This window comes from Biomphalaria glabrata, chromosome 10 (assembly GCF_947242115.1).
Source record: "Biomphalaria glabrata chromosome 10, xgBioGlab47.1, whole genome shotgun sequence".
Classification (NCBI taxonomy): Eukaryota; Metazoa; Mollusca; class Gastropoda; family Planorbidae; genus Biomphalaria; species Biomphalaria glabrata.
Genome location: NC_074720.1, coordinates 3,260,267 through 3,276,615, shown reverse-complemented (window position 1 = coordinate 3,276,615; position 16,349 = coordinate 3,260,267). Strand labels below are relative to the sequence as shown.

The 16,349-nt window shown below is 35.9% G+C and overlaps 1 protein-coding gene across 2 annotated transcripts; it reads right to left on the bottom strand.

Moving 5' to 3' along the window:
* Positions 1-416: 416 nt before the first annotated feature.
* On the bottom strand, positions 417-15,613 carry LOC106054682 (cysteine and glycine-rich protein 2-like). 2 transcript variants are annotated; one of them, XM_056043350.1, is made up of 7 exons: positions 15,458-15,613; positions 6,536-6,652; positions 5,430-5,604; positions 4,011-4,134; positions 2,330-2,423; positions 1,503-1,577; positions 417-1,470 (listed from the first exon to the last, which is right to left on the bottom strand). In XM_056043350.1, the coding sequence occupies exons 2-6, from the start codon at positions 6,648-6,650 to the stop codon at positions 1,504-1,506; spliced, it is 582 nt and encodes a 193-aa protein (XP_055899325.1). In that variant the 5' UTR covers positions 6,651-6,652; positions 15,458-15,613; the 3' UTR covers positions 417-1,470; position 1,503. The 2 variants fall into 2 exon arrangements, with proteins under 2 accessions (XP_055899325.1, XP_013066121.2); XM_013210667.2 differs by having other exon boundaries at positions 417-1,577.
* Positions 15,614-16,349: the final 736 nt, after the last annotated feature.

Here is a 16,349-nt window from a genome sequence, read left to right as displayed (position 1 = left end):
TTGAATCCTGGTGAAGACTTTTTAAAAAAAATTTCGGGATCTTTAGGGCACCCAGTTCAAATGAGTACCTGACATTAGTTGGGGAAAAGTAAAGTTGTTTGGTCACAATGCTGGCCACATGACACCATCACCAACCTTGGGCCACAGAAACAGATGACCTTTACATCATCTGCCCTATAGATCACTAGGTCTGAAAGGGGAACTTTACTACATAAACAGTAATTAGGTAGGTGAAAAGAGAAAGAATTTTTTCTCTTTCATGGATGTTTTTCTGTTATCCATCATTACATATTGCTGCTAGCTAAATAACTTAAGCAAACAGACCAGAAAGTTGAAGTGAAAATAATTTTTAAACAATGTTACATCTAGCAAGTTTTTCAATTTCTCTCATTAAAAAAAAAAGAACAAAACTCATATCTTTGTGGCCACAAGTTTTATTACAAAAAAAAAAGCAAAATTTATTTACAAACATTGGGAATTGGCTAACAAATCTAGAGGGTTGGTACAAAACATGCATTTTAAACACTGTACTGTGCATATTAGTCCTCTCTGTGGGTTAGTTTCAACTTAAAGCACAAGCCATTTTTGGCATTTCCTGTGCTTTGTGCTGATCTAAAGGACTTTGTTATTTGAAATAATAAGTCAATATGAAATGCTATAAAACATAATGATAGATTGCAGTGATGCTAACCCATTTTTGGCCGGGGATGTCTAAATTTAGCAGGCCGCTTGACCACAAAAAAATCAGCCATTCCTATGAAACCAATCCTCTACAGCTTATATTATGGGAAGAGGTTTTAAGGGCCTGATATAGCCTGCAGGCTGTAGTATAGGCATCACTAGTCTAAGGGTTGAGGACTACATGGAGAACAAGTTTTGCTCACAATCAATTTAAATGAAAATTATGATATCCATTAAATTAAACAATTATGCATTTAGACTACATTTAGTCTTGAAAACATAAATGATATGGTCAATCTCACTAGGTACAGGCCTACATCACAAAGCTATAGATTATACATGTCTAGTAGTATCAGGGATTGCCAGTGAGTTTAAAAAAAAAACATGCCAATTTTAGATTTCCTAAGTATAAAAATAAATTTCTAATTATTTACAACAAAAAAAAAATATCACAGCTCAGTGGTAAGCAAAAGCAGTTTTAAAAATTGGCACAAAAAAAAACCAAAGCTGCAGAGGTCAAAATTATTTTGTTTTATAAAGTGTATAAAATGGAAGATGTATACAAATAGTTTTCTCCCTTTTCACAGCAGAAGTAGAAATGGACATCATGCATGCTTAGAAGCAATAAATAAATGTACAAGCATTTTGATAAATTTCTGATCATTATTTTTAAAAAAAGCTTTTACTGTATCTAATGTATGCATGAGGAAACCGCGAAATGAAAAAATGTGACGTGCTTCAGACATTCACAACAAAAACTTGCGTCACAAGAGAACATTTTCTCCAAGCGTTCTTAAATGCAAGAGACAAAAATCTTTGAGTTTAACCCATTGACAAAGTGCCAGCACCTTGTCCGAATCCAAATCCTTTAGGTCCAAAGTTCTTGCCATAGCATGCTGCAGGAGGAAACAAAATATCTTCTGTAATACCAGTATATCTTTTTTAACTCTTTTTCTCCTAATTGAAGATACCATCGTTGATTTGACCTCATTTAATTAAATAAATTTTTATTTTATTGACTTTGTGTTATATAAAAAGAGCATGCTTTCCCCTTTAATTCTAGACCAAATAAATCACTTTCTGATAAACGAAAATGTTATTGAAGCTTAATCTAAACATGGTAGTAAAATACTAATGAGCAAAATGAATAGTTCCGTCGGAATGTGGAAAATAGTTATGTAGAGAAAAAGTTAAAACTATATTATTAAATAAATTTAAAGTTAAAGAGTTTTTACCGCTAAAGAAAATTACATTCAGCATGTTTTATGTACCGGTATTATTGCTACTTTAATTTTTATTCTTCTGCCCTGAAGTGCCTCTATACTTATGGATTTCACTTATGGTGCTACTCTTATCAAATTTGAATATTTGTTTGTTATAAATATTATGGCTCTATTTTGCATCTGTTCTAGTCTCTTTATGATTTCTTGAGTTAAGGGGTCCCAAACAGAGAATGAATATATTCTAAAATTAGACTATGGTTAAATAGCATTTAAGTTTTATTTTCCTGTTTGATTTGTAAAATTTTCTTTTAATAAACCCTAATACTTTATTTTGATTTTTAAATAACTTCTACAATAAGGGGCTTTCATTCATATTTCATGTATTATTACACCTAGATATTTGATTAACCAGTAGAAAAACTCACTTTTACAATAGACTTCCTGCTCATGGAAAGCCATAGTGCTAGAGTCAACTGACTTTTTGCAACTCTTGCAGTTGAAGCAAGTCTTGTGCCATGGCTAAAATAAAAAAAAAAATTAGTTTTTAAGATTTTTTTTTTCTTTTCAAATAATTTAATAACTGAGATGTAGTAAAGCTTACTGCATTTTTTTAAATGAAATTCTTCTTCTTCTTCTTCATCATTTTCATTGTTATGTTGGAGTGTTCATATGACTAGACCAATACATGAGATGAACTGCGCAGTGGTTTCCAAATCAGGGAGCTCTCCATATAGTTTTCTTTCTATTGGGGTGATTTGTGGCCAATGTCTTATACGGGCCCTATTGGTAGAGAGAGCAGTTTTGGAGGACATGGTCGGCATTTTCTGGTGATACTCCACATGGGCAGATTTCACTGGTTCCAATTTTGAGCTTCAGGAACATGTGTTGTCGCATTCTGTTGTGTCCGGTCCTGAGTCGAAAGATTAGACGTTGGTCTTGTCGGGATAGCTTATAGTAAGCGTCATCTTTCTTGTGATTTGGATGAGAGCTCGTCCATTTCTCATTTATTTTATCTACAATTAATTTCTTCATTTCTTCTGGATAGAGTGCAGAGTTTACTTGTGAGTTTGTTCTCCCACTCTTGGCGAGTGTGTCAGCCTTCTCATTTCCTGCTAGTTGTATGTGAGCTGGTATCCATTGAATAACAGTTTTTTTGCTGTTGTTGTTGAGCTTTGTAAGTGCTGTTCTGAGGTTTTTAATATAAGGGGAATCAGAGTTTTGCAAGCTTTGGAGGGTTGTTTTCGCGTCTGTTAGAAAGACAATCTGACTGTGAGGGGAACTTGGATGATTTGCTAGCATGGTAGCAGCTAGTGCTAGTGCTTCCCTTTCTGCTCTGTGACTGTCAGAGAGCTCTCCAGTTGCAATGGATTTTTCTAGTTTTCCTCCATCTGGCCATTCGATAAGTATTCCAGCTCCTCCATTTGTGGTGGCTTTATGGGATGAGCCATCCGTGTAAACTCTGATCCACTGATTGCTAGGGTAATTGGTATGTAGAAAACAGTTCACTATTTCCTTGAGCTCTGTTGGTCTGTAATCAGATTTTCTTTTTATGTTTTCAATATGGTCCCTTATAGTAGGAAGAGGGCTTTCGTTCCAGGGTGGAGATTCATTATAGTGTATCGAGGATTCCAGAGTAATTTTTTCAAGTTGGTGTTTCTTTTTTAGGTTTAGAGATTCCTGTATGAAAATGGTCCTTTTGAGACGTTTTTTTGTGCCAGTTTTGTGGATTTTTGTTCTGAGTGGGTGCCTCTCCAAGGTTTCCAATTTAGTGAATTGGGAAAGGATTTTTATTTCTCTTCTTTCATCCAGAGAAATCAGGGCAGCGGTTTCCTCCATAGTTCTTATGGGTGTTGTTTTGATTGCTCCTGTCATTATCCTTAGACCAATATTTTGAACCTTGTTTATTTTTCTTAGGTTGGTTTGGGCTGCTGAGCCCCATGCTGTGGCACCATATTCTAGTACAGGTCTTACATAACTGGTATAGGTCTTTTTCAGGATGTTGTGATTAGCTCCCCAATCTGTGCCAGCTAATTTTTTCAAGAGGGATAAATGAAATAGTTACCCTTAAAACCCCAAAATAATTCATTGTCTCAGAATAAGACTTACTACAGTAGATCCAATGGCTCTCTCTGCATCGTACACAGTCTTACCACACCTTGGGCACTTGGGGCCGGTACCAGAGTCACCTCCGCCTGATGAGCCAGTGAAGGAATCACCACTTGGTTTGTTACTGTAAATATGTCAGAAATGTAATGCTAGGTAATTCATGTACTTGAAAGAAAAATACACATTAAAAGTTCAAGTAAGTTTGATCTGATAAAATACAGATATTACTACAAAAAGAAGATGATTACATCCTAAGCATGTCCCTAGGTCAATCTAGTTATGCATATTAATCAATGACTTAAATTCTGCCAAGTCACTGGTTTTCTTGGCTGAATCAGGCAACCCATTCCATGCTCTAATAGCACTAGGGAAGAAGGAGCATAAATTGTGTAATTGTACTCCTCAAATGTGGAGGCATGGCGGCTGAGCAGTAAAGTACTTGGATTCCGATCCGGGGTCCCGTGTTCAAATCCTGGTGAAGACTAGGATTTTTAATCTGAGTCTAATGGGTACCTGACATTAGAAGGGGAAAGTAAAGGTGGTTGGTCATGGTGCTGTCCACATAACACCCTCGTTAATCGTGGGCCACATAAACATGACCTTTCCAGCATCTGTCCTATAGATGGCATGGTCTGAAAGGAAAACTAGCTCCACAAATGAACAAACTTCTTCTTCTTATATAATACAGACGTTACTTCAAAAAAAGAAGATGATTAAGTCCTACGCGTCATGCATTCAGTCATGCATGTCAACCAACGACTTAAATTCTGCCAAGTCACTGGTTTTCCTGGCTAGATCAGGCAACCCATTCCATACTCTAATAGCATTAGTGAAGAAGAAGCATTTGTACACATTTGTCCTAGCATATGAAATTCGGTGAGTGCCTTTATTTTTGTGTCTTTCTGAGTATTTTATTAAATTTTGTATGTGAAGATTATGGTTCAGTGCTTTATGCATAATTGCTACTTTACTTTTAAGTCTTCTGTCCTGTGTTAGACACCTTATTTATAGTTTAGTTATTTAGCGACGCTCCATAGAAGACGCATATTGAACGGGACTAGTGACGTTTGGGATATGTTGGGTTAGAGACCGGAAAATCAGTTAGCGATATAATCATTGAGGGTAACGACGTGTTTAGTGACAGAGACTTTTACTGTGGCCTTTTATTAGAATAAATATATGTGAAGTTGTTCATCAGCGTTGACTACATCTCTTTACTAGTTAAAACCGATGTGTTTGTTTTGTCTGGATTGTTGATCAACTACACGGAATACACCCGAACAATAATACCCAAACGCTTGCAGAGTAATTGGTTGAAATTCAACAGTCATCCATAGTTGACCTCAAGACAGCCTGAACAAGCAACATCACACCTGAAGGCTTTCTAAATTTAGTGATTTTACTAAACCCGCTACTTACTCCATTTCACAGGCCTTGTTTCCAAATCTCTCTCCTTTGTCCATGCCCAATGCACCAGCACCACCACCGAAACCATAGCCTTTGGGTCCAAACTTTCTGCCGTGGCATTGTTTACAGTACAGCTCACTTTCATGCTCACTTACATTGGTGCTCTCCAAAAACTTGTTGCACATGTCTAGAGGACAACACAGGAATACATGGATAAGCATCAAGAAATAGGATAGAGATCTATTTTAGCTAAAAGTATAAAAATATGTTATAAATAGAGAGAAAGGAATTTAGGTTTATTTTCTTTGTTGTATTCTTGTTTATAAAAAAGTGTATTATATGCATGAACTTATGAGGGTCTCATTTGTTTACAAAAAAAATAATCAAAAGTTAATAGTTTCATTGTACACTTATAAAAAGCACAAAAAAAAAATTAAAAACAACATAAATATATAAAAAAAATAAAAATTTCCATCAAAAATGGTGGTTTATGCATATTTGCAGAAGTTCACAGCAGTCGTTATGTAACCAGCATAAGAATAAACTCACTTTTGTTTTTCACATATGACACCCTGATATTAGATAGCCTGCATAGCTGATTACACTAAAAAAAAACAACTTTCACTCAAAATCCTGGCCTAGAGCTAAATGTAGCTCTCAGCTGAATTGTAACGCAATTTATCCCGATTGCCATAGAGCATCACGCTAATGAGATAATTGTGTGAAAGTCCAAAATATAAAAATGTTTTCCATGTTTTGGATGTTCCTTCAGAGTTGAAGATAATTTACTTCCTAGTCCAAACCTTCCGCAGGATGACGGGGGATGGCAGCTGGCAGGGTATGAACCCTAGACAACCAAACAAAAATCCAATGTGCATACTGCACAATCAAGCAGTCACATAGTTATGTTTTAATATATAAAATAGACTATGACATGAGCTTAGAACACTTGTTTTGCACATATTGAGGCATACATGTATGGTACATTGTCCATTACTTCATGCCTGTTCAACTTATTTATGTTTCCTTTTTACTTGGCAGCCTATAGTAGGCTAACATTATCAGTATTTCACATCTATACTTGTTAGAAAGAGATGTTACAGAATAGAAACACTTACTGCATTTGAAGCAGCCTTTGTGGAACTTGTGACCCCCGGCTACTTTCTCTTCGGCCGCGTAGACAGCCTTCCCACATTTGGGGCATTTGGCTTGCTCTGGTGGCTTGAAAGGCATGTCTGTGAAAGACAATGGTAAAGACAAACAACTTCAGAGCACTGGCAATGTCATCGTATCATAAGGAGTTGGCACTTGAGAGGAGTAACATCATAGTTGATAAGACATAAAATAACAACAATTTTTTTAATGCAACTAAGTAGACAGCAGAATAAATGTATTAAAAAGTTTGGGTGGGGCTGTATGTTATTTCTTTGTGTCACAGACACCTTTCACCCATATTATCTCCCCTTAATATTACGTTGCAGATATGGCAGCTTATCGTATATATTACAGACGTTACTTCAAAATAGAATATAATTACGTCCTATGCACTTCATGTGTCAATCTAGTCATGCATGTCAATAAATGACTTAAACTCGGCTAAGTCGTTGGTTTTCCTAGCTGATTCAGGCAACCCATTCAATTCTCTAATGGCACTAGTGAAGAAGGAGCACTTGTACGAATTGCTTTTAACAAATGGAGTAAGAAATGTACCTATTTCTTTACGTCTTTCTGATTATTCCATTAGGTTTTGTTTTTCTATTTGTAAATTATGGTTTAGTGTTTCATGCATTACGGCTGCTTTATTTCGTATTTTTCGTTCTTGGAGTGTCTTTAAGTTTAGTGATTTTACTAATGGTGTTACTCTAATGAAATTGGCATCTAGATATCACTTGGTATAAATGTATACATATACATAGAAGTTTCTTCGCGTGTGTTCATTTGCAGAGCCGCTGCATTATTAAAAAAAAAAGGCTACTGTCAGGCATGAAACTGATTTTATTTATAAGTGTCGACTCATAATTTTAAAAATCATCATAACAAATCGTTTCCAATTTCTTACCCCTGAGCTTACATTTATTTTTATCTCTAAATACATCAGCTGATTCTTCTCATTCCTATCAGGTTCCTGCCAGTTCCCAGTTGCCATTTGATGCCAAAAAATAATCTAAACAAGATTTCATTCATCGTGAACTATTTAAAGATCTTATTTTATCAACTTCCTTATTTACGTAATATGTAACGGAAATAGACTCATTTGAAATCGAGTTTTCGCCATCCCCACAAAAGTGATACCTCAATGTCATTATTTTGAGCTATTTTTAAACACATTATTTTCTAAATTGTATACAAGACTCGTAAAGTTTGGCTATTCCAGTAGGCCTATAGTTAAAAGAGACAATTTAGTGTGAAAATGCCTCTCATGATTGTAATAAAAATAATAATCACAACTGTTATCAGAGGTCTATAGTTAGTTATAGATTGGCTTTAAAAGAATTAGGGCTAGATAGATAGATCTAGGCCTGTACTATGTGTCAATGTCGTCTATGGAGTTGCAAAATAGTAGGCTACATCTTTATCGGTTATTATAAGTAAGATCGTTGGAAGTAACGGCATTGTGTGTTTCTAGTTAACCCTCCCATCTTACGGTTTTATCCTGAACAAAAAAGTTACTTCCCTTTGTTGACGCAACACCCAGATTCGAAAACAGAAAGCTCGTTTCTTCTTGTGCTACCTGGTCTGACAGTGTGCTACTGTTTAAAGCAGTTAAATAAGCCTCTTGAAAGAAACTTTATAGGGAGCTATTTCTTTGCGTTAGGCAACTTATATTTAGTTCAATACACTGATAAGGTTGCCAGATTGGATTTTATTGTGGTGCTTCATGCGTATGGTTTTATTGTTGTTTAATTTCATCGTTGCACACAGTGTTTGTACTGACATTTCGACGTGGTCCTGCCTTGGTCTTAATAAGCTTCTGAACACCCGAAAACCAAGTGATGTCATGGGGAAAACTATGTGGCCTTTACCAAACAACCCACGTTTGAACTTATCTAACACCGTTCGGCAGGTGATTGAGATACAGGTGCCGGAGACAACACCTGTGAGTCTAATTTGGGCGTTTCGGTACACTACGTAAATAGCAGACTATGAGTCATTGTTCAGAGTTCCAAAGCATTTCACATATATTTGTTCACAAAGGTTTATTGGTCAAGCTTTCTCCTCTCAAACAAAGTTCTTGTTAAAATAAACGTCTCTACAAATGAAAAGATAATCTCTTCGATTTCAAAAACTAAAGCAGTTAATTTTTACGTCGATTATCAGATCCACACGTCACCTACATATTTTGTTACAAATATCTCAGACAAAGCAAGTGATAGTATACATAGTTTGTCTTTTGTGATAAGTTATATAAATATCTAGATCTAAAAATGTCGAAGAGAAAATCACTTGGTAATCACACTAAAAATAAATAAAACAATCGCACCATGTGTAAATATTGATTATAAACTTTATCAGACACTATATATTCGAAATTTACAGATTTTTTATAAACCCATTTTATACTCATGCCTCTTGGGGAAAAAGGGGCATTTGTACGAATTCGTTCTAGTATATGGACTAAGAAATGTGCCTTTATCTTTGTGTCTTTCTGAGTATTTCATTAGGTTTTGTTTTTCTAGCTGTAAATCATTGTTCCGTGTTTTATTTATTATTTCTACTTCACTTTGTAGTCTTCTGTTCTGACAAGTCTCTAAATTGAGTGATTTTACACCTGGTGATTTTCTACTCAAATGTGAATATTTGTTTGTCATACATCTCACGATTCTATTTAGCGTCAGTTCAAATTCCTTTATGTTTTTCTTGAATTGACATTAACAAGACTAACTCCAGACCGTTAGATACTTGAATAAAGTTTAATGCATAAAGGCCACAGTCGAGTCTCTGTCCGTAACAATATGTTGTCACCTTGAAATCCTAACACCAGCTGACTAATAATAACATAAATAAACTAGAACCCACTAATCCGTCATGTCACTAAATGTCGCGTTCAAAGTCCGTCAACTATGGTGCGTCTCTATGCTAACCAAGTGTCTAACAGTAGGAGAAGCGGAAAACCTAGGCTGCGCTCCTCATGCCAGTATCGCCATGTTTAAGCTAACATAATAACGAAACATCTTACTTACTTAGACTTAGGTCCTTCCGCGGCGCATTGGGCGGCAAGCTGTCTACATAAAGATTTGTCACTGGCAATGTCTGAAGCCTCCTCCCACCTGGTGTCCACTGTTCTGAGATCCTCTATGAAAGTTTGGCGCCAAGTTATACGAGGACGTCCCTGTTTGCGTTTTCCTCGTAATGGTCTCCATGTCATCGCAACTCTTGGTATGTGTAGTTCATTTTGTCGGAGAACATGTCCCGCAAACCTCATGCGACGCTCTGTCACAACCTTACTAAGTTGTTCTTAAGCACTACAATGGCCTCAGCAGTTATTGGGTCTGTCTTGACCTTGAGATCATTGTCCGGAGAGGGGTCCTTGAATGTGTAAGTCAGGTCTGGAGACGGTTGGTTAAGGGTCTCTTTAAAGTGCTCTACCCTTCTTGCATCCTGTTCTTCTTTCGTTAGCAAAGTTTTACCTTGCTTGTCTTTTATCGGTGCTCCACTTTTTGCTCCAGTGAGATCTCGGACAATACGATGGAGAGTCTTTGTGTCATTTCTGATTGCAGCTGCTTGTGCCTCTTGTCCCTTCTGCTCAATCCAGTCCCGTTTATCTCGCCGACAGCTTCGTTTTACTTTCAGATCTGCTTCCCTATAGGCTTCTTCCGCTAGGCTGCGATCCTGTGTTTCATTTTTCTGATCTCGTCTACGTTTGGCCTCTTTCCTCTCATCGATCAATTTCCATGTTCTGTCTTGTGTCCACCGTTCCTTGTATGAACCTCGCCTCCTGCCGATGACTTTTTCCGCGCACTCAATAGTGGTATCTCTGAAGTTGGCCCACTCTTCTTCAAGGGTCAGTATATCTGCAAGAGCCTCGAAACGGTTCTTTAGTTTCAATTCGAGTTTGTCTAGATTAAATGGGCGGGGTCGTGTGGCTCGTTTTGGTTGGCGTTTCAGTCGGAGCTTACATATGCCACTAACAAGGTAGTGGTCTGGGCTAATCTACCATACTACCATAAAATATATACTACCATCCAAGTATATGCCCCTACAGAGGATGCAAAAGATACCATCAAAGATAATTTCTAAAATCAACTTAAAACCACACTTGATGAAACACCCAGCCATGACCTAATTCTACTGATGGGAGACTTCAACGCCAAAATCAATCCCACCCGAACTGGCTTTGAATACGTAATGGGACCATATGGCTATGCAGAAAACATCAGTGATAATGCGAGCGCTTGATTTCTCTCTGCGTATCCAACAGCCTTTCAATTGGAAACACATGTTTTAAGCACAAGCAAATACACACAAAAACATGGCGATCACTGAATGGAGAAACCTTCAACGAGATAGCTTACATTTGCATCTCCAAACGATGGAGGTCATCTCTAATAGACGTGCGGACCCGCAGAGGAGCGGATATTAACGAAACACCAGGTAGAATATTAGATTAGATCTACTCTTCAAACCAGCATAGAGTGCATCCATCTCTGAGACTCTACTAATAATATTATACCCAGGGACCAACATGTCTATGGAACAAGGTGGCGGTATTTAAACTAGGGCTTAGGTACGTGGGATCATCAAGTATGTTCCCCCCCCCCCCCTCCTTGTGACTTATCCTCCTGGTGCTGAAGCAAATGAAACCCTGCATCCCTTTCACCGACTTGTGCTAAGTAATGAAAACTAATTAACGGTCTTCGGTGTAGTCGTAAAGCGTCTAATTATCTAGGATTGAACGTTGGAGTGACGTTTGGAGGTAACACTAACATTCTGTTAACTCTCTACACTTTTATTGACGGTTAGATACGAATTTTGTAACCGAGGCTGCTATCCTTATATAGAGCCAGTTTTTCAATTTTTGTCTTCATTTTTTTAATTTTCAACATTTTGTCTCCAAAGTTGTGATTTTTTTATAGAAAAAAACATATCATAAGTTCGAATAAAAATATTTAAAAAGTAAAAAGATTTATTCAATTTCTAAGTCTATAACTTTCTAGATACATTGTTTAAGTATTAAATTCAAGTTATTTCATTCATTTTCAACAAATACTTTAGGAGTAGATACGGCTTAAAGTTACCTTAAAAAATCCAATATGGCGGCGTTTCCATGGCAACCAAAAAATTTTTAAAGATTTTTTTTACATTTTTTACATTACATTAACTCCATATATATGTATACCAAATATGAATGCGTTTGGTTAAAAAATAAAAAAAAATAGCCTCAGGTGGTCCTCCTCCCCTTAAATACCCCAGCTCTCTCTCCCCCCCCCCTTTTTTTTTTCTCCTAACACATCTGGGAAATGGGAGAACCAGAGCATCGACTATCGCCCTTATATCTTTCAGTATGGCCAGACGATAGTTGTGAAAACAGGTGAACTCTTTTTTTTCTATTTACACAAAAAAGACAAACAAACAGTTCCTTGTGGTATATATCATTAACATCGCTAGATAAAGAACGATAACCAAGTAAAAGAGTACCAATGATTTGTAACTTGACTTTCTACCTCTGCGAATTGTCCATTTCCTGAACAGAAACAGCTGCTTCATTTTCAAAAACATGTATCCCTCAATGATATACACATATACTACCGTTTGACACTTTACAATGGGATTTTTTTATTTTTACGTGCTTTTACCTCCCTTTACAAAGACATTATTTTTTTAAAAAACTTTCTTAGCTCCCCTTATTAATTTGTTTGCCTTTCTGAGATGGAAGACTTCTAGGCACCTCTCAACATAACAAAAAAAAACAGTTCCTTGTGGCATATATATCATTAACATCGCTAGATAAAAAACGATAACTAAGTAAAAGAGTACCAATGATTTGTAACTTGACTTTCTACCTCTGCGAATTGTCCATTTCCTGAACAGAAACAGCTGCTTCATTTTCAAAAACATGTATCCCTCAATGATATACACATATACTACCGTTTGACACTTTACAATGGGATTTTTTTTATTTTTACGTGCTTTTACCTCCCTTTACAAAGACATTATTTTTAAAAAAAAACTTTCTTAGCTCCCCTTATTAATTTGTTTGCCTTTCTGAGATGGAAGACTTCTAGGCACCTCTCAACATAACGTTTCAGAAATATTTACTCTCTTAAAACCAAATAAGCATTTTAAAAAAGCACTTGCTCTAGAACTAGATCTTTGTGTCTACAAAATAACCGTGGAATGTACGAATTCTTCGGATTTAAGTTGCTACCTCTGAACCATTAGATTTAGCTTTAGCTTAGAATAATGGGCCAAGCCATTAGGGCGTAATTATTGAAGTAACGACTGTAATATACAAGATAAGATAAGCCAAATATCTTTCAATTTGTTTATGCAATCACGTGATGCGGTGGAACAAAAAGGAGCAGGGTGTCGTGTGGCCAACACAACGACCAACCGCCTTTATACTTTCCCCAACTAAAGCCAGGTATCCATAAGCATTGGGTGGACTGTTTTTTTTTAAACAATTTATTACTCCAGAGTTTGCTTTCTTTCTGCAGAACTCAATGCTGAAAATACTTAATTATGTGAATCCTGGTTTCACAAGTAGGTCTAATAAGCCATAACAAACATTTGGCACTATGACTAAAACGACTTCTCGCTCTTGGAAATGTTGATATATTCGTGCGTCGAAGGGAATGCCAATAACTAGATGCCTAACAGGTGAATTCAGTTTGGAAGTTTTCCCATTTTTTCCCCTTCTCCTCTTCTGTTTTTTTTTTCCGGCTATTTATAGTAACGCACACACCCCCTTCAGCAAGTTCAGCATAAATAGTGCTCATACCGTACCATGACTAGATTCCTCCAATGTCAAGGCTGGAGGAAATATTTATTTAAAAAAAAAAAACGTCCTCTTTCCCACTTCCTGAGTTGCCAACTTTATCTTTTGAAATGTAAACAAGAGCTAGGCCTAAGGGAAGTAAGTAGTGCATTATTTTCTTTTTTCTTGACCCATGACTGAGTAGATCTATATATAGGCCTATATGTTTATTTTGAAGTGTACTATTGATAAGCAAAAGAAATTATGTGGCACTGGATGCATACAATTTTGCGTCATTTTCATCAATTCTAAATTTAAAAAATTTAAGCTGCATATACACTGATGTACCGATTTTCAGAGTTAAAGAGACTGTTAAAACGTAGCAGGTCGGATAATAGAGTAGTCTACCTTAGAGGTTCTAATCCCTATGCATGCTTTATTTATTTATTTGGATTTAATAATATCCTTGATTTCCCCTAGTAGTTTCGGACATTGCAATGGTTTGTGGCTCCAAGACAACTTATAACTATTTATTAGTGATTGAAATCCCTAAACAACATAGGCCTATCCTATAATTTCGCAAATTCTTTGCACACTTTTTTGACATGAATTTACCCTTGAAGGACACATTAACAATGTGAGTCAAATAACAGCAAAAATTTCCATTGATAAATCGTCCAACAAAACGGGGTGTCATTTAGTTACACAGCAAATAAGTAAAGGCCTTAATAGACTTTAACTATGCTAAATCGTTGATTTTCCTGGCTGATTTTGGCAGCCCATTCCATGCTCTAATGGTACTGGGAAGATAGAGCACTTCTACGAATTTTTCCTAGTATATGGAATAAGAAATTTACCTTTATTAGTTGTGTCTTTCTAAATATTTTATTAGGTTTTGTTTTTTTGTATTTGTAAGTTATGGTTCAGTTTTTTATGCATTACTGATACTTTACTTTTTTTTTTGGTCTTGTCCTGAAGTGTCTCTACATTTAGTGATTTTACTAAATGTGTACTAAATGTGTAACTCCTAAGGATGTAAATGCTATAGCATACAGAGGTTAAACCAGAATATTGAGGAATGCCATTCAGTGGCACTGCCATTGGCCTACCAATCAGTCACACTTGTTTCTTAAGTGCATTGTTTGAAATATTTTGTTTCATGTTTGACACTCCATGATGAAACCAAACAAAAATTGTGCGACATTTTCAAGCAAAAACAAAAAATAAATAAAGCAAAAAAAAAAAAATGTAAACAAATTATAGCAACCAATCATAGATTTAAATAAATAGATTTAAATAAATGTTACTTTCTTCCTTTCATTAATGGCATACAATATAGAACTACACGTAGACGTCTCAAGCACTTAATTTATGCAAAGTAAAACATAAATTCTTTCAATACTAGTTTAGATCTGACACCAAAACGTTAAGACCTATCATCATCATCTCATCTCTGTCCCTTGACTTTCTTCGTAGGGGTGCTGTGACAGTTCGCGTAACCTTTTCCCGTTCAGCAGTCAAAATCTAAATGCTACCTATTTATCTTTAGTTCTTTTAAATTTCTCATTGGTCAACATCAAGCTTTGTCGATAATTATATATGTATATCTATATTCAACATTTGAGTTATATAGATCTATAGAGATTAGAATTAGAGTCTAGCTGATAATGCAGCTTGTTGTCAAAATAAATCTAGATCTGCATTTTAAAAGTACATAGGTCTCTATTTTTAGATATTTTTGAAAGCCAAACAAAACTTCTACTTTACACTAGCCAGATTTCTTTTGCTTTAAATCTTGTTAGCATGATCATTCTTTTACATAGTGGCAAAAAACAAAAAATTACAAGTAACCAAAAAAAAAAAAAACACTTTAAAAATCACTTTATTCATTAAAAGAAGTTTTTCTTTAGTTAAAATAACAAACACAATTTCAGATATTCTGTTTCAATAATAAGGCGTGGATGTTTTTAAAATAAAGAGTAGGCCTGAATCTAATAGAAGAGAACACATGTAACCAATTTCAAGAGGTAACCAAAAAAATTACAAATTACTATTTCATTCATAGATGTAGATCTATATTATTTTAGGTTTTATTGTTTTCATGTGTAAAAAGGAGCGAACTTACCGATTTGTTAGTGCGTTCTTGGACTGTGTCAGAGATAGATCGGGTGAAAATTAATAAATGGGGGACCTGTTTGCACACTGCTCTTAGGAGAAGCTGAGAAACTCATAAGACTTTTGCACTCATCACGAATGTTTAGAAGAACGTGCTTTGGACATATTGGGCACGCTGCACACGATACTTTCCTCAGAGTTACTCACAAAGAGCGAATGTTTTTCTCTATCTTAAATGTGTGGATAAAAGTGTTGTTTTTTTTTTCTGTACTAGACAATAGATCTAATCACGTGACAGTTGTAGATGAACAACTGTTTTTGATTTAATAAATAAGATCTCTGAATAGTTGAACTGTACTAGACAAAATCATGAAAATACATAATAAAAAAAACGTATTAAAACAGCGGAGGATTTAGTACATTAAATTAGTCAATTAATTCGATATTTCATCTCTGTTATTTAAAAAGTACTCTAGCGCGTCTTAATTTTATGCTATAGCATGGTAAGTGCGCTATGGTTCAATGATTCAATCTCTATTGTGGAAGAGAGTACCTGGTAGACGGGCCGGCCTTGGGAAGCCTAAATGGAGGCCCTAGGCCAGAGGTTCTCAACCTGTGGGTCGCGACGCCCTTGAGGGTCGAATGACAAATTGCCAGGGGTCGCATAAGATACAGGAAATTTGGATTTTTTTATCTATTTATCATTGAAAGTTTTTTTGTCCATGCTAACGTGCTGTAACAAGCATATCTGAACCTTACTTTGTATTCTAAATAGTTCATATTCCATTCTGTTTGTGATTGTGTTGCGCCTTCTTTCATTTCCAAGAACAAATCTTTGCAAACCAAGGTTTTCCAGCTTTTAGTTATGAAGTCCGAATTCAGGAGCTGGCTTGATGCAGAAG

Coding starts and splice junctions, on each gene's coding strand:
- LOC106054682 (XM_013210667.2), bottom strand. CDS start 6,650: ATGCCTTTCAAGCCACCAGAGCAAGCCAAATGCCCCAAATGTGGGAAG. Junction 5,605..6,535: donor CAAAGGCTGCTTCAAATGCA/GTAAGTGTTTCT, acceptor GTTGTCCTCTAG/ACATGTGCAACAAGTTTTTG. Junction 1,578..2,329: donor GCAGGAAGTCTATTGTAAAA/GTGAGTTTTTCT, acceptor TTCCTCCTGCAG/CATGCTATGGCAAGAACTTT.